This window comes from Salvelinus fontinalis, chromosome 22 (assembly GCF_029448725.1).
Source record: "Salvelinus fontinalis isolate EN_2023a chromosome 22, ASM2944872v1, whole genome shotgun sequence".
Lineage (NCBI taxonomy): Eukaryota > Metazoa > Chordata > Actinopteri > Salmoniformes > Salmonidae > Salvelinus > Salvelinus fontinalis.
Genome location: NC_074686.1, coordinates 9,204,182 through 9,228,846, shown reverse-complemented (window position 1 = coordinate 9,228,846; position 24,665 = coordinate 9,204,182). Strand labels below are relative to the sequence as shown.

At 45.3% G+C, this 24,665-nt stretch overlaps 1 protein-coding gene across 3 annotated transcripts in view; it reads left to right on the top strand.

Moving 5' to 3' along the window:
- The window catches only part of LOC129819725 (protein capicua homolog), a 34,208-nt gene extending 12,334 nt beyond the window's left edge, over window positions 1-21,874 (top strand). Inside the window, exons 5-20 of one of the 3 annotated variants that reach the window (XM_055876260.1) lie at window positions 407-506; window positions 802-984; window positions 3,963-4,095; window positions 4,669-4,844; window positions 5,135-5,273; window positions 7,168-7,250; window positions 7,555-8,449; window positions 10,832-10,971; window positions 11,227-11,387; window positions 13,073-13,593; window positions 13,849-14,057; window positions 14,232-14,374; window positions 16,335-16,486; window positions 18,326-18,469; window positions 18,734-18,859; window positions 19,076-21,874. In XM_055876260.1, coding sequence (XP_055732235.1) covers window positions 407-506; window positions 802-984; window positions 3,963-4,095; window positions 4,669-4,844; window positions 5,135-5,273; window positions 7,168-7,250; window positions 7,555-8,449; window positions 10,832-10,971; window positions 11,227-11,387; window positions 13,073-13,593; window positions 13,849-14,057; window positions 14,232-14,374; window positions 16,335-16,486; window positions 18,326-18,469; window positions 18,734-18,859; window positions 19,076-19,362 — 3,592 coding nt within the window. In that variant the 3' untranslated portion in view covers window positions 19,363-21,874. Of the gene's footprint in view, window positions 1-406; window positions 507-801; window positions 985-3,962; window positions 4,096-4,668; window positions 4,845-5,134; window positions 5,274-7,167; window positions 7,251-7,554; window positions 8,450-10,831; window positions 10,972-11,226; window positions 11,388-13,072; window positions 13,636-13,848; window positions 14,058-14,231; window positions 14,375-16,334; window positions 16,487-18,325; window positions 18,470-18,733; window positions 18,860-19,075 lie in introns of all 3 variants that reach the window. The other 2 variants (XM_055876259.1, XM_055876261.1) reach the window with 2 other exon arrangements.
- The last annotated feature ends 2,791 nt before the right edge of the window (window positions 21,875-24,665 follow it).

Sequence of the window (24,665 nt, the reverse complement as noted above, 5' to 3'; positions counted from 1 at the left end):
CAGGCCATATTCACATTAAGTTTCTGATTGGCAGGCCATATTCACATTAAGTTTCTGATTGGCAGGCCATATTCACATTACGTTTCTGATTGGCAGGCCATATTCACATTACGTTTCTGATTGGCAGGCCATATTCACATTACGTTTCTGATTGGCAGGCCATATTCACATTACGTTTCTGATTGGCAGGCCTTATTCACATTACATTTCTGATTGGCAGGCCTTATTCACATTACGTTTCTGATTGGCTGGCCATATTCACATTAAGTTTCTGATTGGCAGGCCATATTCACATTAAGTTTCTGATTGGCAGGCCATATTCACATTAAGTTTCTGATTGGCAGGCCATATTCACACTGACTTTCTGATTGGCTGGCCGCTATCACATTGAGTTTCTGATTGGCAGGTTTTTTCCGGGTGTAGCCAATGATCCTGCCCCGTCTACGAGCCCTATTAAGAGGCGCACTCAGTCCCTCAGCGCCCTTCCCAAAGATGGAGACAGAAAGGTGAGCTCTCTGCTTGTCTGTCTCTGGCTTTTATTTTCTTATCTGTGTCTCTCAGTCCAATATCTCCCACTCACATACATTATGTGTCCTTCTCTCTGTGTGCTATTAGCTCAAACTAGAAATTGCCATTATCTACAGATCGAGGATCAGATTACCTGACCCCCGATCCCAATCTTACCATTAGGGGGCTACTGACCCTGTATCAGTGATTAGGGACAAATTTGACATACTCCTTGTGGCTCATCCCTTCCATGCACCCTCTTATCACATTTATCTTTCTCTCTCTCTCTCTTAGAGGGAAAAGGACCACATTCGGCGGCCGATGAACGCGTTCATGATTTTCAGCAAGCGTCACCGGGCGCTGGTGCACCAGAGGCACCCCAACCAGGACAACCGCACGGTCAGCAAGATCCTGGGCGAGTGGTGGTACGCCCTGGGGCCCAAAGAGAAGCAGAAGTACCACGACCTCGCCTTCCAGGTACATAGCAATGATGTATATAAACCCTGGATGACTGACAGGGGGCTCTGTATTGAAGCCACCGCACAGCCATCTTGGTACTCCTCCATTGTGAAAACGATTTTGAAAGCGATAGAAATGCATTTATTAATGTCTACATTCATCTTCTGTTACAGACACCTTAATGCAAATTCAATTATGTTAACTAAACATAAATCTAATAAAAATATATTAAATTATTTATTTGAGAGTACTAATGTTACTGTCCTCAGTACAAAAAAACCCGACTTAAATATATGTAATTTTGTCCTTGAAACATTTAATTGAAATACTGTACAATTCCTTTCATTCCTATGGACTGCTCCTACTGGGGAGTGCCAATATGGCCGACCGGTGGCTTCACAGCCTCTCAGTGGCCAATACACAGCATCAGCAATCCAGGGGTTATATATATCATTGGTACATATTAGAGGTCGGCCGATTATGATATTTCAACGCCGATACAGATTATTTTAGGACCCAAAAAAGCTGATGCCGATTAATCGGACGATTTTTATTTATATATTTGTAATTATGACAGTTATCACAAATAAGACACATTGCTTTCCGTGGTGCCAATTCAATGTAATAGTCCCACATTGGTGCTCTGCTTTTCTCAGCCATCTGTAAAATGAATATAATCGTACACGCACAGCTCTCTGAAGTGACAAGGATACTGAAGAGTCTGCTTAGGAGACACAAATACTCTCAACTGTTTGAATAACAAAAAACTAGAGTTTAAGTTACCTGTGATGAATGTTGAAAACAAAAACTGTAATTTCTATATGCAGGAAATCTTATTTTAATAATGGGTATGGTAGGAATTGACTACCAAAGTGTGACTCATAATTCCCATGGCACCTTCCAGCAAAATCTGAAAAGCCGTTCATTCATTTATTCCATAGGATATTTTTAGATTCACTTCAAATAAGGTCTGTTTCGTGTAGGCTTACACCACCATACCAGTTTGATAACTGTGTAGATATCCATAGGACAAGGTAACTCTGATCAATATTGGCTAAATATAACACTTTTCTTTTTTTGCAGAGTGGATTTATTAAAATATGTTGACAAACGTTACCTTATCCTAGCCAGATTTACACGGGTATCAAAACACTGAGGCGGTTTAAACCTGCACGAAACGCAGACCTTATTTGAAGTAGATCAAGACATTCTCTATGGAAGACATGAACGGTAAAATAACGAAGGAAACCCTTTCATGTTCCGCCGCAAGTTATTCTATGAAATATAACGCGTCAACTATTTCTCTCTATACCATTTGTATTTCATATACCTTTGTCTATTTGATGTTCTTATAGGCACTTTAGTATTACCAGTCTAATCTCGGGAGTTGATAGGCTTTAAGTCATAAACAGCCCTGTTGTCACGCCCTGACCTTAGAGAGCCTTTTTATGTCTCTATTTGGTTTGGTCAGGGTGTGATTTGGTGTGGGCATTCTATGTTTTGTTTTCTATGATTTTGTGTTTCTTTGTTATGGCCTGGTATGTTTCTCAATCAGGGACAGCTGTCTATCGTTGTCTTGGGAACCATACTTAGGTATCCCTTTTTCCCTCCTTTCGTGGTGGGTAGTTAACTTTGTTTGTGGCACTAATATCCTGTAAGATTCACGGTTGTCTCTTTCGTTTGTTGTTTTGTTGGCGAAATTTGAAATAAAAAGGAAAATGTACGCTTACCACGCTGCACCTTGGTCCACTTCTTTCAACGGCCGTGACACCTGTGCCTCAAGCTTTGCTAAGAGCTGCTGGCAAACGCAGTAAAGTGTTGTTTGAATGAATGCTTACGAGCCTGCTGCTGCCTACCACCCCTCAGTCAGACTGCTCTATCAAATCATAGACTTAATTATAATATAATAAACACACAGAAATAAGTGCCTTTGGTCATTAATATGGTCAAATCCGGAAACGATCATTTTGAAAACAAAACGTTTATTCTTTCAGTGAAATTCGGAACCGTTCCGTATTTTATCGAACGGGTGGCATCCCTAAGTCTAAATATTGCTCTTATATTCTACAACCTTCAATGTTATGTCATAATTATGTAAAATACTGGCAAATTAATTACGGTCTTTGTTAGGAAGAAATGGTCTTCACACGAGCCAGGCGGCCCAAACTGCTGCATATACCCTGACTCTGCTTGCACTGAACGCAAAGAACTGACACAATTTCCCTAGTTAATATTGCCTGCTAAGATGAATTTCTTTTAACTAAATATGCAAGTTTAAAAATATATACTTCTGTGTATTGATTTTAAGAAAGGCATTGATGTTTATGGTTAGGTACATTTATGCAACGATTGTGCTTTTTTCGCAAATGCGCTTTTGTTAAATCATCTCCCGTTTGGCGAAGTTGAAGTAGGCTGTGATTCGATAATAAATTAACAGGCACCGCATTGATTATATGCAACGCAGGACAAGCTAGTTAACCTAGTAATATCATCAACCATGTGTAGTTAACTAGTGATTATGTTAAGATTGATTGTTTTTTATAAGATACGTTTAATGCTAGCTAGCAACTTACCTTGGCTCCTTCCAGCCACAAGTCCTTTTGACGCTGCACTCGCGTAACAGATTGTCAGCCTGCCACACAGTCTCCTCGTGGATTGCAATGTAATCGGCCATAATCGGTGTCCAAAAAGGCAGATTACCGATTGTTATGAAATCGGCCCTAATTAAATCGGCCATGCCTCTCGTACATATACCATACAGCACAAACAGATCTGGGACCAGGCTATAATAATGATGTTAATATCAATTGATTGTATTGTTTATTGTGCCTTTCAATACACCCAAGGACTCTAAACTGGAGAATAGGATATTATGTTTTCTTTCCGTCCTTCCTTCTATCCTTTTCATGTTATGACTCCGTGCCTGACTCCATTTTCTCTCTCTCTCTCCCTCCCTCCATTCTCCCTCCCTCCTTCCCTCCCTCTCTGTTTCCCAGGTGAAAGAGGCTCACTTCAAGGCCCACCCAGACTGGAAGTGGTGCAACAAGGACAGGAGGAAGTCTATCTCTGAGGGCCGAGAGACCCCAGGGGCCAAAGAGGCACGCGAGAGGAGCATGTCTGAGAGCACAGGTCAGAGTGCGTGTGTGTTAATGTGTGTGTGTGTGTGTGTGTGTGTGTGTGTGTGTGTGTGTGTGTGTGTGTGTGTGTGTGTGTGTGTGTGTGTGTGTGTGTGTGTGTGTGTGTGTGTGTGTGTTTGTGCATGTCTTTTCACTATAGGTGTGTTTTGTGTGTGCTTATTTATCATCTTAAGGTCTTACACTTTATGTACATAGTAATGAGAGCACTTTGATGAAAAGTGTTATCTACTTATTTGTATATTTCCGTGCTCCACTCCTCTGAAGGTGCATGTGTGTGGGTGGGTTTGTTTTTTCCTGTGCTTGTACAAGCTATTTTTAAGCTTCTTGGTTGTGTGTAATTGTGTGATTGTGTGCTTGTATGAGTGTATTTGCTATTTTGGTATGTCTTGTATACAATGTACTCTATTGGCCTGTTTCCCGGACACTGGACTAAATGGCAAGCTCATTTGAAAATCTCCATTGAATGTGCTTTTTAGTCCAGGAGTACGCTTAATCTGTGTCTGGGTAACCAGCCCTGTTTAATGTGATTTTACTAAGACTATTTTACCCCCCTCTTCTGCCGTAGAGCCCGAGTCAGTCTCTCAGGGAATGGAGTTGAAGGGTGCGGCAGGCCCGGACTGGCCTGGGGGCTCTGAGCGTCATGCGGGGGCCTACAGTGGTCAGCTCCCTCGCCCCCGGGCCTTCTCCCAGAGTGCAGTACACAGCCTGGAGAAGAGGGAGCGGGCTAGAGATGTGGAGAAGGTACAGAGGACTGATATAGTTGGTGACATCACTTTTTCTTCTGTTCTACCTGTTTTGTACACCATTTTCTCCCCTTTTTGGTCTTTCATTTTTCTTATTTTTCCGTTTAGTAATAGTTTTCCAGTAAAATACTGCATTATATCTCAAAGCACTTAGCATAGTAAGAAGGGAACTCACTCACCTTCACCACCAATGAATAGCACCCACACCCAGGTCATGCACGGCGGCTATTTTGAGCCAAACCTTCTATCACAGTGGAGCTAACTTCTAGCTCTGTGTTTCACTCCCAGTTGTGTCGAGAAGGGGCAGGCTCATTCCGCAGCCGCCCCCCTACTCTCTCCCTGACACAGTGTGGGGCCAGCGAGGACGTGACCAGCGACGAGGAGCGCATGGTCATCTGTGAGGAAGAGGGGGACGATGATGTCATGGGTGAGGTCGCAGTCATATTTAGTGTGGCTCCCATAGAATTAGGAAGTAGAATTTAAAAAATAGAAGCAGAAAATGCATCACCTATGCCTCTACCGCCATTAATTTCAATTAGACTGGTTTGGATTTCTCCCTGACCAAAATGGCTTCCATTATCGTTCCATTCTGGAACTTGTAAGGTTAATGACATAGCCTTTCTAGTAATTTAATAGGATCTCTATGGTGACTACTCTGTGTGTCCACTGTCTCATTCGCTGAAATAAAATAGAGTAGATTCCCTATTCTATTTACACTGCATGCTGAAAGTATTCAGCCTTATTCTAAAATGGATTCATTATTATATATTTTTTTATAAAACTGTTTTTTATATATTTTTCAAATTATTAAATTTTTCAAATAAAATTAAAAGGTATTTACATAAGTATTCAGACCCTTTGCTATGAGACTCAAAATTGACCCCAGGTGCATCCTGTTTCGACCACTTGATTGGAGTCCACCTGTGGTGAATTCAATTGATTGGACATGATTTGGAAAGGCACAGATCTAACATTTCTGCAGCATTGAAGGTCCCCAAAAACACTCCATAATTCTTAAATGGCAGAAGTTTGGAACCACCAAGACTCTTCCTACAGCTGGCCGCCCGACCAAACTGAGCAATCGGGAGAGAAGCGCCTTGGTCAGGGAGGTGACCAAGAACCTGATGGTCACTCTAAGAGACCTCCAGAGTTCCTCTGTGGAGATGGGAGAACCTTCCAGACGAACAACCATCTCTGCAGCACTCTACCAATCAGGCCTTTATGGTAGAGTGGCCAGACAGGAGCCACTCCTCAGTAAAAGTCACATGACAGCTCGCTTGGAGTTTGCCTAAAGGCACCTAAAGGACTCTCAGACCATGAAAAACAAGATGCTCTGGTCTGATGAAACCAAGATTGAACTCTTTGGCCTGGACAGGGACTGGGAGACTAGTCAGGATCGAGGGAAAGATGAACGGAGCAAAGTACAGAGAGATATTTGATGAAAACTTGCTCCAGAGTGCTCAGGACTTTAGACTGGGGCAAAGTTTCACCTTCCAACAGGACAACAACCCTAAGCACACAGCCAAGACAACGCAGGAGTGGCAGGAGTGACAAGTCTCTGTATGTCCTTGAGTGGCCCAGCCACAGCCCGGAATTGAACCCGATCGAACATCTCTGGAGAGACCTGAAAATAGCTATGCATTGACGCTTCCCATCCCACCTGACAGCGCTTGAGAGAGTCTGCAGAGAAGAATGGGAGAAACTCCCCAAATACAGTTGTGCCAAGCTTGTAGGGTCATACCCAAGAAGACCCGAGGCTGTAATCACTGCCAAAGGTGCTTCAACAAAGTAAATGGTCTGAATACTTATGTAAATGTTTTTATATATATATATATATATATATATATATATATATATATATATATATATATATATATATATATATATATATATAAATATATATATATATATATGCACCTTTGGCAGTGATTACAGCCTCGGGATATATATATATATATATATATATATATATATATATATATAAATATATATATAAATAAACGGTTTTTGTTTTGTCATTATGGGGTATTGGGTGTAGATTGATAATCAATTTTAGAATAAGGCTGTAATACTTACTGAATGCAATGTATATGGTCTTAATGCTGCTCTATAGCTGTTCTGTGGCTCCTCAATGTCTTGCACATTTAGTCTATATATGTTTTACTACAGTAACTATCCTAAAGACAACTCCTATAGCTGCTGTGCTGCTTGTCTGTCTCATAGTGGTCCGTTTTTAATGGCACGTTCACTATTGTTTTATTTCCATGTCTTTACTGTCCTATCATGTCTGATTGGACCTATCGGATCCTCTTTATTTCCAGAGGACTCGTGCCCTGAGGGATCCATAGACCTCAAGTGTAAAGAGAGGGTGACTGACAGTGACGAGGATGAGCCGGATGGACAGGTACCCTACCCGTTTAGCCATATAGCCTCTTAGCCATTTGGACTGTAGGTGCTATGAACTAGTTACAATTTAGATTTCATGGGTAATGGAACTGCAAAATGAAGTAGCATAGCCATACTGAATTTGAACAGACATCTAAAAGATACATATTCAATTCCCACTCTTTCCTCCCACCCATGCTAAGATGATGTGAGTCTGATCCGTTTCATTCCCCCACCAGTTTTGAATTCTACACTGGTGCACTGAGAGACTTAATTCAGGAGGGACCTTAGTTAACGTTTTTCTTTGATCTCTCCCCTTCCAGCGAGCCTTCCAGCCAGTGGTCCGCTCCTCTCTCCCCTATGCCACCAGCACCTCCCACGCCGACTCTCACTCCGACTCTACCAAGGGGAACACAGGGGGGAGCACCGGAGAGAGCTCTGAGAGGAAGAGAAAACGAGGGATGGAGGGAGGAGAAGAGGGAAGTGGAGAATCCAAAAGAGGAGGTGGAGGGGGGCAGGTTCCCTCTAATTCCATCCCTGGATCGGCGCCCTTCACCTCGACCCCCGCTCTGGGTTATGGACTCACCCAGGTGCTCGGTGCAGTCCGGATGGCCCCCACCATGGTGACCAACGTGGTATGCCCCATCGCCAGCACGCCCATCCCTATCACCAGCAAGCCAATGGAAGGCCCCATCGCCCTCAGTGCCCTCCCTGGGGAGAAGAAAGCCACGCTTCTGATTGGCGGACCGGGAGCAGTAGGCGGGCCTATCACAGCAGGGGGTGGGTACTTGTCCTCGTCCTCTCCCAATCCCGTGAGTGTGGGGACGGGGGGGCTGCAGGTCACCAGTCTAGTGCTGGGAGGAGCTTTCCCCAACCAGTCTATACAGCTCATAGCCCCGCCTCAGCCTCTCTTAAGCCCCACCCACAGCACCCTGCCACTTCCCCTGCTGCAGCCCCAGTTCCTTCCTGCCGCCTCTCTCACCTCCGCTGGTGGTGCAAAGCCTGGCCTCACCCAGGTGCAGTACATCCTGCCCATCCTGTCTTGTGTCAGTGCCAACCCCAAGAGCCCCTCCCCCCAGCTTACCCAGCAGCCAACCGGCGTCCTCACGCTACCCTCCACTCCGCCCACCCATGTCTCCCAGGCCAATGGAATACATTCGGGGGCAGGAGTGGGAATAAGATATGCCGCAGTGGGAGGGGTCAGTCCTGGAGCAAGAGGTGAGAGAGAGGAGTGAATGGCTGACATGGATTGAAAAGGGGTGGACCTATGGAAAAGGGGAGGGTACTTTGCTATATACAAGGCGATATGGTTACGACCATCCAAGATTCATACAGTTGAAGTCGGAAGTTTACATACACTTAGGTTGGAGTCATTAACACTTGTTTTTCAACCACTCAACAAATTTCTTGTTAACAAACTATAGTTTTGGCAAGACGGTTAGGACATCTACTTTGTGCATGACACAAGTCATTTTTCACAGACAGATTATTTCACTGTATCACAATTCCAGTGGGTCAGAAGTTTACATACACTAAGTTGACTGTGCCTTTAAACAGCTTGGAAAATTCCAGGAAATGGTGGCATGGCTTTAGAAGCTTCTGATAGGCTAATTGACATCATTTGAGTCAATTGGATGTGTACCTGTGGATGTATTTCAAGGCCTCCCTTCAAACTCAGTGCCTCTTTGCTTGACATCATGGGAAAAACAGAAGAAATCAGCCAAGACACCTGAAGGTACCACGTTCATCTGTACAAACAATAGTCCGCAAGTATAAACACCATAGGACCACGCAGCCGTCATACCGCTCAGGAAGGAGACGCGTTCTGTCTCCTAGAGATGAACGTACTTTGGTGCGAAAAGTGCAAATCAATCCCAGAACATTAGCAAAGGACCTTGTGAACATGCTGGAGGAAACAGGTACAAAGTATCTATATCCACAGTAAAACGAGTCCTATATCGACATAACCTGAAAGGCCACTCAGCAAGGAAGAAGCTACTGCTCAAAACCCGCCATAAAAAAGCCAGACTACGGGTTGCAACTGCACATGGGGACAAAGATCGTACTTTTTGGAGAAATGTCCTCTGGTCTGATGAAACCAAAATAGAACTGTTTGGCCATAATGACCATTGTCATGTTCGGAAGAAAAAGGGGGAGGCTTGCAAGCCAAAGAACACCATCTCAACCGTGAAGCAAGGGGGTGGCAGCATCATGTTGTAGGGGTGCTTTGCTGCAGGAGGGACTGGTGCACTTCACAAAATAGATGGCATCATGAGAAAGAAAAAGGATGTGGATATATTGAAGCAACATCTCAAGACATCAGTCAGGAAGTTAAAGCTTGGTCGTAAATGGGTCTTCCAAATGGAAATACTTTCAAAGTTGTGGCAAAATGGCTTAAGGACAACAAAGTCAAGGTATTGGAGTGGCCATCACAAAGCCCTGACCTCAATCCCATAGAACATTTGTGGGCAGAACTGAAAAAGCATGTGCGAGCAAGGATGCCTACACACCTGACTCAGTTACACCAGCTCTGTCAGGAGGAATGGGCCAAAATTCACCCAACTTATTGTGGGAAGGTTGTGGAAGGCTACCCGAAAAGTTTGACCCAAGTTAAACAATTTCAAAGGCAATGCTACCAAATACTAATTGGGTGTATGTAAACTTCTGACCCACTGGGAATGTGGTGAAAGAAATAAACGCTGAAAGAAATCATTCTCTCTACTATTATTCTGACATTCACATTCTTAAAATAAACTGGTGCTCCTAACTGACCTAAGACAGGAGATTTTTACTAGGATTAAATGTCAGGAATTGTGAAAAACTGAGTTTAAATGTATTTGGCTAAGGTGTATGTAAACTTCCGACTTCAACTGTAGGTCTAAGTGTTATTTTTAGGGGGAAATTAGTTGAAATCCCCTTCAATCCCAGAATAAGTGTAACCTTGTATTTAGTCTTGCATATCCCTGCTCTTTAATATTACCTGTAAGTGAGTACGTTTACATGCACGCAAATAATTAAATATGAATCGGATTATGGCAGTAGACAGATTACGCAACACTTTACACTGCTTATCTTAATCGGCATACGGTCAAGATCGAAGTAAGCATACACCGATTAAAACACCTGGTTTTCAGAACAATCTTTCAAATTATTAGCTCATGTAAAAACCTTAATCGACGTTCCAGCGGTGTATTTGATCTGTGCTAGCACCAGCCGAGCGAGCCTCCCTCTTTAGCGTGAGTGAACAGCTGAATGTTTTCCAAGTAGTTTTCCGATACAAACTTTAAATGTTTGAACTCCGAACCAAATGATTCGCTGTGGTTGAACATTTTATTTTGATTTGTGATTTTCTGCATTTATCAGAGTGGCATCAAGTAGCCTGATTTCAGATGTGTCCATGTGAACAGGATTATTAGGGAAATCGTTCTTCTTGCATGTAAATGTTTTAATCAGACTGTTATGCTAATCTAACTATCTCCAATATTTGCATACTCAGTGAGAGATAGAATTCATCACTGTATGATTGTCATTAGTTGTCATGTCAACACAGTCTTACCTCAACTGCTCTCTCTGTCTTTCTCTCTCTCTCTCTTTCATCAGTCCAAGCCCAGTCTCCAGTCTTGCAGAGCAAGATGTTGGTTCCCATAGCAACAGTGAGAACCGGCTCTACTCCTCCTCAGCCAATCTCCCACGTGGCCCCTCCCCTTCCTGTGCAAAATGGTGCTATACCAGGAAACAAGGTAGTGATTATTACACACGAGCATACCACATAACAGCAACTTGTAGACCTTTTTTCCGGGAAAAAAAGGACTTGAACATCGGTCAAATACATAGGCATACACTGTGATGAGAACAATATAGGCATTAAACAAACACGATCTACAGTTCAATTTGTTATTACTGCGGGAATAAAACCACAACTCTGATGGTGCAAGTATGCATGTGGACCACTAGCCTCCTGTCTGATCTGTGTGTGTGTGTGTTGTCCTGTACAGATCATCCAGATTGCCCCCATGCCAATGGTCCAGACAAATGTCCACCCTGCTGGAGCAGTGCATCCTGGGAGTCCCTTCCCTGTATCCATGGCAACAGCCACTGTGATGACTCCGGGCATCAAACCCCCTCAGACCGTGTTGCTGACCTCGCCTCCAACAAGGTACTCACTTTAAACCTACAATAAACAACATACAGTATGTTCAGTGCATTCGGAAAGTATTCAGACTCCTTGACTTTTTCCACATTTTGTTACGTTACAGACTAGATTTTTTTTAAATGTCCTCATCAATCTATACACAATACCCCATAATGACAAAGTGAAAGCAGGTGTTTAGAAATGTTTGCAGATGTATTCAGACCCTTTGCTATGTGAGTCGAAATTGAGCTCAGGTGCATCCTGTTTCCATTGATCATGCTTGAAATGTTTCTACAACTTGAATGAAGTCCACCTGTGGTCAATTAAATTGATTGGACATGATTTGGAAAGGCAGACACCTGTCTATATTTAGGTCCCACAGTTGACAGTGCATATCAGAGCAAAAACCAAGCCATGAGGTCGAAGGAATTGTCCGTAGAGCTCCGAGGCAGGATTGTGTCGAGGCACAGATATTGGGAAGGGTACCAAAACATTTCTGCAACATTGAAGGTCCCCAAGAACACAGTGGCCTCCATCATTCTTAAATGGCAGAAGTTTGGAACCACCAAGACTGTTCCTAGAGCTGGTCGCCTGGCCAAACTGAGCAATCTGAGTAGAAGAGCCTTGGTCAAGGAGGTGACCAAGAACCCAATGGTCACTCTGACAGAGCTCCAGAGTTCCTTTGTGGAGATGGGAGAACTTTCCAGAAGGACAACCATCCCTGCAGCAATCAGGCCTTTATGGTGGAGTAGCCAGACGGAAGCCACTCCTCAGAAAAAGGCACATGCCTGCTTTGAGCCAAATGTCACCCAAAGACTCTCAGACCATGAGAGACAAGATTCTCTGGTCTGATGAAACCAAGATTGAACTCTTGGGCCTGAATGCCAAGAGTCACGTCTGGAGGACACCTGGCATCATCCCTACGGTGGTGAAGCATGGTGGTGGCAGCATCATGCTGTGGGGATGTTTTTCAGAGGCAGGGACTAGGAGACAGGATCGAGGGAAAGATGAATGGAGCAAAGTACAGAGATCCTTGATGAAAATCTGCTCCAGAGCGTTCAGGACCTCAGACTGGGGCAAAGGTTTACCTTCCAACAGGACAACAACACTAAACACACAACCAAGACAATGCAGGAGTGGCTTCGGGTCAAGTCTCTGAATGTCCTTGAGTGGCCCAGCCAGAGCCCGGACTTGAACCCGATCGAACATCTCTGGAGAGACCTGAAATTAGCTGTGCAGCAACTGTCCCTATCTAACCTGACAGAGCTTGAGAGGATCTGCAGAGAAGAATGGGAGAAACTCCCCAAATATAGCTGTGCCAAGGTTGTAGCGTCATACCCAATAAGACTCGGGGCTGTAATCGCTGCCAAAGGTGCTTCAACAAAGTACTGAGTAAAGGGTCTGAATACTTTTTTAAATGTGATATTTCAATTTCTAAAAAACTGTTTTTCCTTTGTCATCGTGGGGTACTACATGTAGATTGAGGGGGGAAAAAACAATTTAATCAATTTTAGAGTAAGGCTGTAGCGTAACAAAATGTGGAAAAATTCAATGGGTCTGAATACTTTCCGAATGCACTGTATGTCCCACTATTAAATGGCAAGAGAACTCCAGCAGACTTTTAGTTTATTGTGGCTCATCAATTGACCTTCATCAGAACAGTGTGTTCATAGCTAACCCATCTGCTTTTTGTCTCTTCTTCACTCTAGGATCACTTATGTCCAATCCAGCACTGGAGTGGTCTCCACGGCAATGGTCCAGGCCCCTCTTTCTCCAGGACCCGCCTACCTGCCGTCGTCCCTGACGACTCTGGGCTTCACCGCCATTACTCCTGCTGGCCAAGCCCTGATGCAGCCTCTCGTAGCGGGCCAACCGCCATTGCTAGCCCCGGCCCTTTCCCCTGGAGCCCCTGGGACCGGACGTCAACTCCTCACCGCCATCTACCCGGCCCCTAGCAACACCCTAGCGTCAGGTGGGGTCGCCATGGCTTCCGTGCTCCCCAATTTGGCTCAAGAAGTGTCCGGCCAATCATCACCCTCGGCTGTCGGCGTCCAGGGTTCAAAGGACGTTACCCGGTCACATGAAGAGGGAATGCCACACCTGACTGCAGAGTTGGAGCAAAAGTCACAGGTGGAGGGCCAGGCCCAACGGAAGAACAAGGCTCAGATAAAGAAAGAGAGCATAAAGAAAGAGAATACGACGGAGGATGTCGAGGCATATAGCAAACCAGGTGCTAATTTAATGGCTAAGTCCAGCAGCAATATACCAACAGGTAGGTCGAAACTGTGGTCTGCCTCCCCTCACTTTCACGCTGTACCTTTTCACCCCTCGCTCACCTCCATCTCTCCTCTCTTCCCTTGCTTATGGCCTTTTTGAATGTACTTTCAGGGCATCTCTTTTGCTATAGTTGCCTCTTTTATAACTAGCTATGTTACAATATATTATTACTAGGAATCATGAGCCACTATTGTGTATTTTCCTGCAGGGAGTGAAGAAGACAGTGGTCGAGCCAGCCACATGAAAGAAGAGAATACAGACGATGACCGAGATTATGCCAGAGGGAATGGAGAAAGGGAGAGGGAGATAAAGAAGGAGAGTGGGACGCCTGAACCAGAGGAGTCCAGGGAGGCAGAGGATTGGCCCCACGAGGGCCACAACAAAGGGGCCAGTGGCAACGGGGGCCACAGCAAAGAGGTATGAGACTCTGGGTTTTGCTGAAGATTAAGCACCCATCAAAAACAATGACTCCTGTAGAGATTGCAAAGCGCAACGCAAACAATTGTATTATTGCGATGCAAACAATTATCGCAAGCACTTATCAAGGACGGGGCTCTCTCTCTCTCTCTCTCTCTCTCTCTCTCTCTCTAGGCAGGACCGAGGGAACCGCTCCACCCTCCCACAGGACTGGACCCTCCGCCTCCCCCACAGACTGACAGGGACGCGCCCCCCTCAGCCAAGAAGACCAAATTCCGCCCCCCGCCACTCAAAAAGCCCTCAGACGCCGTTGAAAAGTGAGTGATAGGGATGGGGAGGGGTGCAATGGGAGGAAATGAAAACACATGACCATCACGTTGCTTCTCTCTGTGGTCACTATGTGGTAAATTATTGACAGTTGACAGTTAAGACCCAAGTGGAGAAGAATTTGTAACCAGGGAATCAGTTGGTTGGAGCTTGGTGCTTACATCACTAGCGTTTAGGGTTCGATCCAGACCCGGCGACAGGATAAAGTGACTAAGGGGGCAGTTGAAATCGGCATTTTTGGGGGGGGGGTGTGTTGTTGCATTTGGAATCACATTGGATTCTTTTTATCACAATAAACATGAAGTTCAAATGCAGAGACTCTGAGATCATTGAGGGCTTTTGAAGTGACCGGTTGGCGCGAAATCGGTAGCCTTTCTCCATTGCACTGCATCAGCGTCGAATAGGGGTCCCTCTAGCAGTCGTAAGGACAAAGAGTCAACAGGAGGCATGCAGGTAGCAATGCAAATGAGTGTTGGGTTTATTTACATAGCGCTGGTGTTTCAGAGATGACGATGATATTTACAAATGTATATACCAAGTTCTGACTTCAAAATGTCAGCATTCTAAAGAAAAAGCCTCTCATCAGGTAAAAACCTGTCTGAACCAATACATCACAGCTGGGGTGTACCAGGCTCATGTACAGCCTGCTCTTTGAGTTACCCAAACATGTACTAACTACTACATCCCCAAACGGGCACTTAAATACATTTGGCCACACATATTCTTGCTCGTTCACACAACATTAAACATGACGGAGGAACCGGACACATGCTCTCCAAATGAGAAATGGACAGGAAACTGGTAAATGCAATTAAATAGATCAAACGTTTGTGCGCTCTCCAAAACAACGTTTCCTCTTGGAGAATGGTATGGATGCGTATTATACTGAATAACTTATCAACATTTCCTTAACCAACTAAATGAATGGGGGAGTATATTGGGATTAAATGTAACTTCACGGATGAATACAGAGTTCACGGAGAGTTGACAAACAGGGACAACCAATTGACACAAAGAAACAAATAGTGCTCACGAATTAGCGCGTGTCAGTGTGCTAATAGTGGAGAGAGATGCTAATAGTGGAGAGAGATGCTAATAGTGGAGAGAGATGCTAATAGTGGAGAGAGATGCTAATAGTGGAGAGAGATGCTAATAGTGGAGAGAGACGTGGCTATACAGCGTCTTCGCTTATTCTGGTCTCGACATTTTTAAATGATGCTCCAGACACGTTCCTCCCACATCGGCAGGAACCTCCTAAACATTGCCAGAACGTAGCAGTGGTCATTCTCCCTTCAACTGAAATCAATACGGTTCAGTATTTCTAACCTTCCCCCTCACCCCTTAAACGCACACACTGCCCAAACTAATGGACATGTGACGGCGAGGCAGAATGGCACATTCCAAGTGAACACTGGACACATGATGCATATTGACCAACATGGTATGGAGCACACCCTCACCTCTCCAGGCTCCGGAGACACTCCCGCAGAGCCCCCCCACCCCCCCCCCCATAGGAACAGGAGAGAACCAGGAAGGAGACAATTCAGTCTCCAACACGGCGTCCTCACCAGGGCCAGACTGGTCAACTTGAACCCGCCCTTACAGTATAAATCAAAAAATGACAGGCGGAGGCGTATCACATTATTCACTTAGCCTACCACAGAGATGAGAAGTGTTTTTTCCCCCGCCTTTTTATGGAAACCCAGAGGAATCATACCTAACCGCCCCAGTGGCTTTCAAGAGCCCCCCTACACCCCGCGAGGCTCTCTCCACAGCGGAGATGCATCTTTTGTTTTTTCCCAACCCGTCACAATCGTTTTTTTTGCTTTTTTTATATGGAGAAAATATAACTGAGGTGCACAAGCCCCTTTTTTAGCCCACTCGTTGAACTGGGTACGGTTGGATCCCAACACGGGTCTCATAAAATCGAACTATATTTCAACTGTACAGGGTCCTGTCGGGGTCCTATTTCGAGGAGCGCTTTGCCGAGCTGCCAGAGTTCAGGCCAGAAGAGGTGCTGCCCTCTCCCACCCTCCAGAGTCTGGCCACCTCCCCCCGAGCCATACTGGGCAGCTATCGGAAGAAGAGGAGGAACTCCACAGGTGAGAGAGAGAGAGATTTGTCGTGATGTGAGGTTTGTCCTACATTTTTTATTTTTAATCCCTCGTCCCCGCAGGAGGCCTTTTACCTCTTGGTAGGCCGTCATTGTAAATAAGAATTTGTTCTTAATTGACTTGCCTAGTTAAATAAAACGACATCTTCAAAAAGTGCTTCTGCTTCCACATAAATACATAGAATCAGTTGAGAAGAACACCCCATCATACACACCCCTCCCCACTCACACAAAAAAAGTTCATAAGTTCATGTCAGGCAAGACTGAGACTAGGTGGCAGTTCCACACGATTAAAGGGATACTTTGGGATTCTGGCAATGCTAGCACATACCCATAGACTTCCAGTCATTGCGCTAATGCTTTATAGCGCTTTCAATTTCTGGGCTTCCGAGTGGCGCAGAGGTCTCAGGCACTGCATCTCAGTGCTAGAGGCGTAACTAAAGAGAACCTGGTTCGAATCCAGGCTGTATCACAACCGGCCGTGATTGGGAGACCCATAGGGCGGCGCACAATTGGCCCAGCGTCGTCCGGGTTTAGCTGGTGTAGGCCGTCATTGTGAATAAGAATTTGTTCTTAACTGACTTGCCAGGTTGAATAAAAACGTATTTAGGATTAGCTTGCAAAAATTTACTTCCTACTGGACACAGAGACATTAAAATGGTATCCGTAAGTTCATCTGACTTTGTGGAAGTAGATAAAGGGCTTCATCGCCAAAATCCCAAAGTATCCCTTTAAGGCCTAGATGCCAGATTCAGTACATCATCTCCGTCTGCCTCTGTCTCCCCTGCTGTTAAGCACTTTTATTGACAGGGGGACAAACTAATGTTTATAACTGTTCAGCCTGCATCTAGGCACCGTAGAATGCCTCATCGCTGGCATTAGCTGGAACTCTGCGTATGGGGTTCGATATGACCTTTCTGGCCTGTCTGATGACGGTCTCCTGGGAAATGATATGACCTTTCTGGCCTGTCTGATGACGGTCTCCTGGGAAATGATATGACCTTTCTGGCCTGTCTGATGACGGTCTCCTGGGAAATGATATGACCTTTCTGGCCTGTCTGATGACGGTCTCCTGGGAAATGATATGACCTTTCTGGCCTGTCTGATGACGGTCTCCTGGGAAATGATATGACCTTTCTGGCCTGTCTGATGACGGTCTCCTGGGAAATGATATGACCTTTCTGGCCTGTCTGATGACGGTCTCCTGGGAAATGATATGACCTTTCTGGCCTGTCTGATGACGGTCTCCTGGGAAATGATATGACCTTTCTGGCCTGTCTGATGACGGTCTCCTGGGAAATGATATGACCTTTCTGGCCTGTCTGATGACGGTCTCCTGGGAAATGATATGACCTTTCTGGCCTGTCTGATGACGGTCTCCTGGGAAATGATATGACCTTTCTGGCCTGTCTGATGACGGTCTCCTGGGAAATGATATGACCTTTCTGGCCTGTCTGATGACGGTCTCCTGGGAAATGAACTGGAGACAGGAGGGAAGTGTCATGCCAATACTCTTCCCTGCTGTCTTGGTTAGTCTCAAGATTAAGGCTTTGAGCTGCACTGTCTGGTTAAATCCTGAAACAAGCATGACTGGGGAGAGAGTTGTCGAACATATTCAAAAGAAAATGTATTAAGAATCTAGCACGGCCACTAACATTAATTTCAACAGATTTCTTTCCTCCATTAAAAACAGAGGTAGAATATATTATGATTCCGTGTTCTATTGGATTCTGTGGTTCTGTCCTTCTTCACTCACTCCCATCTCCTTTTCCTCTGTATCATTCTCCCCCCTTCTCTTGTTCTTCTGTATCATTCTCCTCCCCTTCAGACCTGGACTCGTCTGCAGAGGACCCCAGCTCTCCCAGGAGGAAGGCTGCCGCTCGGAGCCGTCTCTCCAGCTGCAGCTCGGAGCCCAACACACCAAAGAGCGAGGCCAAGTGCGAGGGGGACATCTTCACCTTCGACAGAGCTGGTATGTAGTGTGGAGTGTACCTGGAGGTCTGTCATAGGTTATGTCTTGTGTCCTAAATGGTACCTTATGCAGTGCACTACTTTTGGCTAGGCCCCTGTAGCTTTTTCCTTAGTTACTTTTCCCTTCCTCCTCGCATTCTTTTCTCACTCATCAGTTTGGATTCCCCTCGGTGCCTCCTCTTTTCTCCATTCTTCTCATCCCTCCCTTCTCTCAATCACCGTCTTTTCCTCTCTCTCTCTCTGTCCTGTCATTTCTCTACCGTAGGTGCTGAGTCTGAGGATGTCTTGGGGGAGATGGACAAAGTGCCGTACTCCTCTCTCCGGAGGACTCTGGACCAGCGCAGGGCTCTCGTTATGCAGCTCTTCCATGAACACGGCTTCTTCCCTTCAGGTAACCACCCGGCACCATCTGCTTCTCTCATTGGCTCATGTAGCCAAATTGTTGACTGTCATTGGTCAACTTGTATACTGGTTTTGTGGTTGAGCGAGGCCAGATTACAACCAACTAGTTTCTGATACAACCAGACAAAGGTTGCACTGCAATTATTTTTCTTCAGAGAGGGCTCATCTTCTTTCCCTCTCCTCTTGCCTCTCCCCACCCATCTAGCTCAGGCCACTGCAGCCTTCCAGGCACGCTACTCAGACACCTTCCCCACCAAACTGTGTCTGCAGCTGAAGATCAGGGAGGTGAGGCAGAAGATCATGCAGACAGCCACACCTGGAACCCCCGGAATCTCTGAGCCCGGCGGGTCAACAACAGGGGTCATGGGTTCAACGGACTCCGCCTCGGCCGCCATCGGCTCCTCCAATACCAACACTCGAGATGGTACAGGAACGGAGCCAGGAGAAAGAGGGCGGAGTCCTGAGGAGCTCAGGAATGGGGGCAAATTGTAGGAATGGAAAGAAAGAGAGGTGGAAAGAAGGAGAAAAGCAAAAGAATGGAGAAGGTGGAGATAAAAAGTGTCAAACGAGAGAGAGGGGAGTGTTGTTGTGAGCCACAGCATGTCCTTGTACATGTAGTAACAGGACATCAGTTTTACTTCGACACAGTTCTGTACTGGCTGTACCCTCAGCACATTTGTAGTTTGACACAGAACACTCTGTGGTACACACCAGTGGAGGCTGGTGGGAGAAGCTATAGGAGGACAGGCTCATTGTAATGGCTGGAATGGAATAAAAGGAACGGAGTCAAGCACGTGCTTTCCATATGTTTGATACCGTTCTATTCATTCCATTCCAGCCCTTACAATGAGCCCGTCCTCTTTTAGCTCCCCCCACCAGCCTCCACTGGTACACACATTCTTACTGTCTCTCTCTCTCGCGCACACACACCCCACCAACTCAGGCTGTTACTCTTGGGTGGCAGTCACAAGCACTGTCACACAGAAGACGACCGTACACAATGGCACTTTGTAACAATTTGTGCGGATTCAGTTTGCAGCCCTCTGTTGCCATTGACTTCCCTCCCTCCACTCCTCAGCACAGTGGTTGGGATGTATCCAATGTAACATCCACTGAAATTCCACAGCCCCTCTATGCTGCAACAACAGACAGCACTGAACTGGACACACACTGCACACACACAGTCTGCCAGTCAACTCAACACTCGCCTGACCAAGCCTTTGGCCTGCACAGTTTTTAGAGATTGGAGAAAGTGAGTCAACCATTGGCTCCCGAAAAAGGGAGGCTGGACTCAGCGTGACCATTGACCAATCCCTGACCCGATCAGTAATCAACGTCACAGACAGGCTGAGTTCCTATTGGCTGGAGAGGATGTTGTATATTGGGGTTTCCCCCTTGTGGACGCCGTTATGAGATATGAAATATGTAAAGATTGAAGGGTGATGCGTGACAAAGCAACATACTCAACATTGGTTGGCTGTAAACGAGCACAGAGAAAGGCTGAACGAGACAAATCGTCCATTCATTGGTCAACTCAAGAGGCTGCGGATTCCATCAAGGAAGCCGGAAGCAGATGATGTGACATGGCTCACTTGGCTCCCAAGTGACAGTTGACAAGCAAAAGTAGATTTATAACCAACGTCTAGGAGTCACCCAGTGGATATGTGGCTTTATCTTGTATTGTTGCAGTGGAAATAACACGTTTTTTCTGTGGCCTGTTTTCTCTCTTGTGGCTCTCATTGGTGTTTCTCCAGCATAAACGTATATAAAAGGGGCTTGGAAACAGCCCACGCAACCCCTCTTCTAAATGTGACTTTGGGCCATTCCCCCTCTCCCATAACTGCTCAGTAGACACATAGAGGAGGGGGCAGGCAGTTCGTTTTTAAACGTTGAAATCAGGTGTTTGCACAATGTGTGGTCTTGTGACTGCAATTTAAATCAGGAAAGTATTATTTTTAGAGATTGTTTCATAGAAATAACCTTGTTGTTCAATGTTATCAATCCCCCTTCTTCCATTTGGAGCCCCTTTCCCCTTTGCTTCCTTTCCCTGCCCCTCTAACCAAGTGTTGTTAGAAAGTGCCCTTAAGCACTGGTCCAGGGTCAGTTCTGTTACGTAGCTCAGGATGGCTCTGGTTAGAGTTTAGTTCAGGGAAAACAGATCCTAGACCAGCCCCGTAGGGCATTCTCTGGAGCCCTCTCTCTTCCCTCTCTGCCACTTTATTTTTTCCTTATTAAATGGTGCAATAGGACATTTGGAATGGGTGGGTTATGTGGGTCTGTGCCATAGATATTTACAGTACAGTCAGAAGACCCATTCTAACAACTATGGCATAAGAAGAACTCTCTGAGATTGCTATATTTGAAGAGATAGAGCATAGCTAACTAACTAAAGTCAAAGACATTCAAATAGCACTTTTTGCCTCTTCACATGTTTTGGGAAGAGTTGGGGTAGTTATGGGTGTACCTTTATTTCTCTGTATACAGTTGGATGTGTGAAAAATATCTATATTTCCATATGTGCATATAGATGTGGTGTGTGTGTGTTTGCGCACATGCATATATGGACACGGCCATACCCTGGTTCCTTCACATACCATACAATAAGACATTATCAATCATATGTTCTTCACATATACTGGAGGCATTATTTTTACAGTCACCAGGACTATTATATGCCACCTTGACTGTTATATAATGAGATAGTCCAAGATCAAACGTATAGAATTTATCAAAGATTTGTTAAGTCTTGCAAAGGTGAGGCCTGAAATGTTTCCATGAACATGCATGTGCGCACGCAAACACACAGACATACATACACACACACACACATGTATGCGTGTACACTGTATGATTGTGCTTAAAATAAACTGTCCATACTTTGGAGAAGGAATTTTAGAATGAGAGAGATGAGTGTGAGCTCATAAACAGGCATGTTGACCATGTGCAATATTTCTAAGCAAAATAAACAACTAAATATTGAAAATATTAAAGACCTAACACAATATCCTTGGTCTTTGACTTTGTTCTGAGTCAGATTAGTGAATGTGAGTGTGCTGGTTTGATTGAATCCATCTCTGTACAACTGACCCAAGATTCCAACGAAAGTGCCCCTGTAAGGTCGGTAATAACAAAGAACTACTTTATCCTATGTAGATGTTATGCCTGAAGGTTGAGCGAGTACTGATACTTGAAATGATGCCTAGAAGAGAATCTGAATTCAGAGAACTTGAACCTGTGACTCCACCACACAGTCGACTATGGCTGCTTCCATGATTATTTTGAGATTCCCTTAGTTTTTTACATTTTGATTTATTTCACCTTTATTTAACCAGGTAGGCAAGTTGAGAACAAGTTCTCATTTTCAATTGCGACCTGGCCAAGATAAAGCAAAGCAGTTCGACACATACAACAACACAGAGTTACACATGGAGTAAAACAAACATACAGTCAATAATACAGTAGAAGAATAAGTCTATATACAATGTGAGCAAATGAGGTGAGATAAGGGAGGTAAAGGCAAAAAAGGCCATGGTGGCGAAGTAAATACAATATAGCAAGTAAAACACTGGAATGGTAGATTTGCAGGGGAAGAATGTGCAAAGTAAAGATAGAAATAATGGGGTGCAAAGGAGATAAATAAATACAGTAGGGGAAGCGGTAGTTGTTTGGGCTAAATTATAGATGGGCTATGTACAGGTGCAGTAATCTGTGAGCTGCTCTGACAGCTGGTGAGGGAGATAAGTGTTTCCAGTTTCAGAGATTTTTGTAGTTTGTTCCAGTCATTGGCAGCAGAGAACTGGAAGGAGAGGCGGCCAAAGGAAGAATTGGTTTTGGGGGTGACCAGAGAGATATACCTGCTGGAGCGCGTGCTACAGGTGGGTGCAGCTATGGTGACCAGCGAGCTGAGATAAGCGGGGACTTTACCTAGCAGGGTCTTGTAGATGACCTGGAGCCAGTGGGTTTGGCGACGGATATGAAGCAAGGGCCAGCCAACGAGAGCATACAGGTAGCAGTGGTGGGTAGTATATGGGGCTTTGGTGACAAAACCAATGGCTCTGTGATAGACTGCATCCAATTTATTGAGTAGGGTATTGGAGGCTATTTTGTAAATGACATCGCCGAAGTCGAGGATCGGTAGGATGGTCAGTTTTACGAGGGTTTGTTTGGCAGCATGAGTGAAGGATGCTTTGTTGTGAAATAGGAATCTAGATTTAACTTTGGATTGGAGATGCTTAATGTGAGTCTGGAAGGAGAGTTTACAGTCTAACCAGACACCTAGGTATTTGTAGTTGTCACATATTCTAAGTCAGAACCGTCCAGAGTAGTGATGCTGGACGGGCGGGCAGGTGCAGGCAGTGATCGGTTGAAGAGCATGCATTTAGTTTTACTTGTATTTAAGAGCAGTTGGAGGCCACGGAAGGAGAGTTGTATGGCATTGAAGCTCGTCTGGAGGGTTGTTAACACACTGTCCAAAGAAGGGCCAGAAGTATACAGAATGGTGTCGTCTGCGTAGAGGTGGATCAGAGAATCACCAGCAGCAAGAGCGACATCATTGATGTATACAGAGAGAGTCAGCCCAAGAATTGAACCCTGTGGCACCCCCATAGAGACTGCCAGAGGCCCGGACAACAGGCCCTCCGATTTGACACTGAACTCTATCAGAGAAGTAGTTGGTGAACCAGGCGAGGCAATCATTTGAGAAACCAAGGCTGTCGAGTCTGCCGATGAGGATGTGGTGATTGACAGAGTCGAAAGCCTTGGCCAGGTCAATGAATACGGCTGCACAGTATTGTTTCTTATGGATGGCGGTTAAGATATCGTTTAGTACCTTGAGCGTGGCTGAGGTGCACCCATGACCAGCTCTGAAACCAGATTGCATAGCGGAGAAGGTGCGGTGGGATTCTAAATGGTCGGTAATCTGTTTGTTGATTTGGCTTTCGAAGACCTTAGAAAGGCAGGGTAGGATAGATACAGGTCTGTAGCAGTTTGGGTCAAGAGTGTCCCCCCCTTTGAAGAGGGGGATGACTGCAACTGCTTTCCAATCTCAGACGACACGAAAGAGAGGTTGAACAGCCTAGTAAAAGGGGTTGCAACAATTTCGGCAGATGATTTTAGAAAGATTTGTAGGGGTCCAGATTTAGGGGTCCAGATTTTGCAGCTCTTTCAGAACATCAGCTGACTGGATTTGGGAGAAGGAGAAATGGGGAAGGCTTGGGCGAGTTGCTGTGGGGGGTGCAGTGATGTTGACCGGGGTAGGGGTAGCCAGGTGGAAAGCATGGCCAGCCGTAGAAAAATGCTTATTGAAATTCTCAATTATAGTGGATTTATCGGTGGTGACAGAGTTTCCTATCCTCAGTGCAGTGGGCAGCTGGAAGGAAGTGTTCTTATTCTCCATGGACTTTACAGTGTCCCAGAACTTTTTTGAGTTTGTGTTGCAGGAAGCAAATTTCTGCTTGAAAAAGCTAGCCTTGGCTTTTCTAACTGCCTGTGTATATTGGTTTCTAGCTTCCCTGAAAAGTTGCATATCACGGGGGCTGTTTGATGCTAATGCGGAACGCCATAGGATGTTATTGTGTTGGTTAAGGGCAGTCAGGTCTGGAGAGAACCAAGGGCTATATCTGTTCCTGGTTCTAAATGTCTTGAATGGGGCATGAATATTTAAGATGGTGAGGAAGGCATTTAAAAAAAAACAGGCATCCTCTACTGATGGGATGAGGTCAATATCCTTCCAGGATACCCGGGCCAGGTCGATTAGAAAGGCCTGCTCACTGAAGTGTTTCAGGAAGCGTTTGACA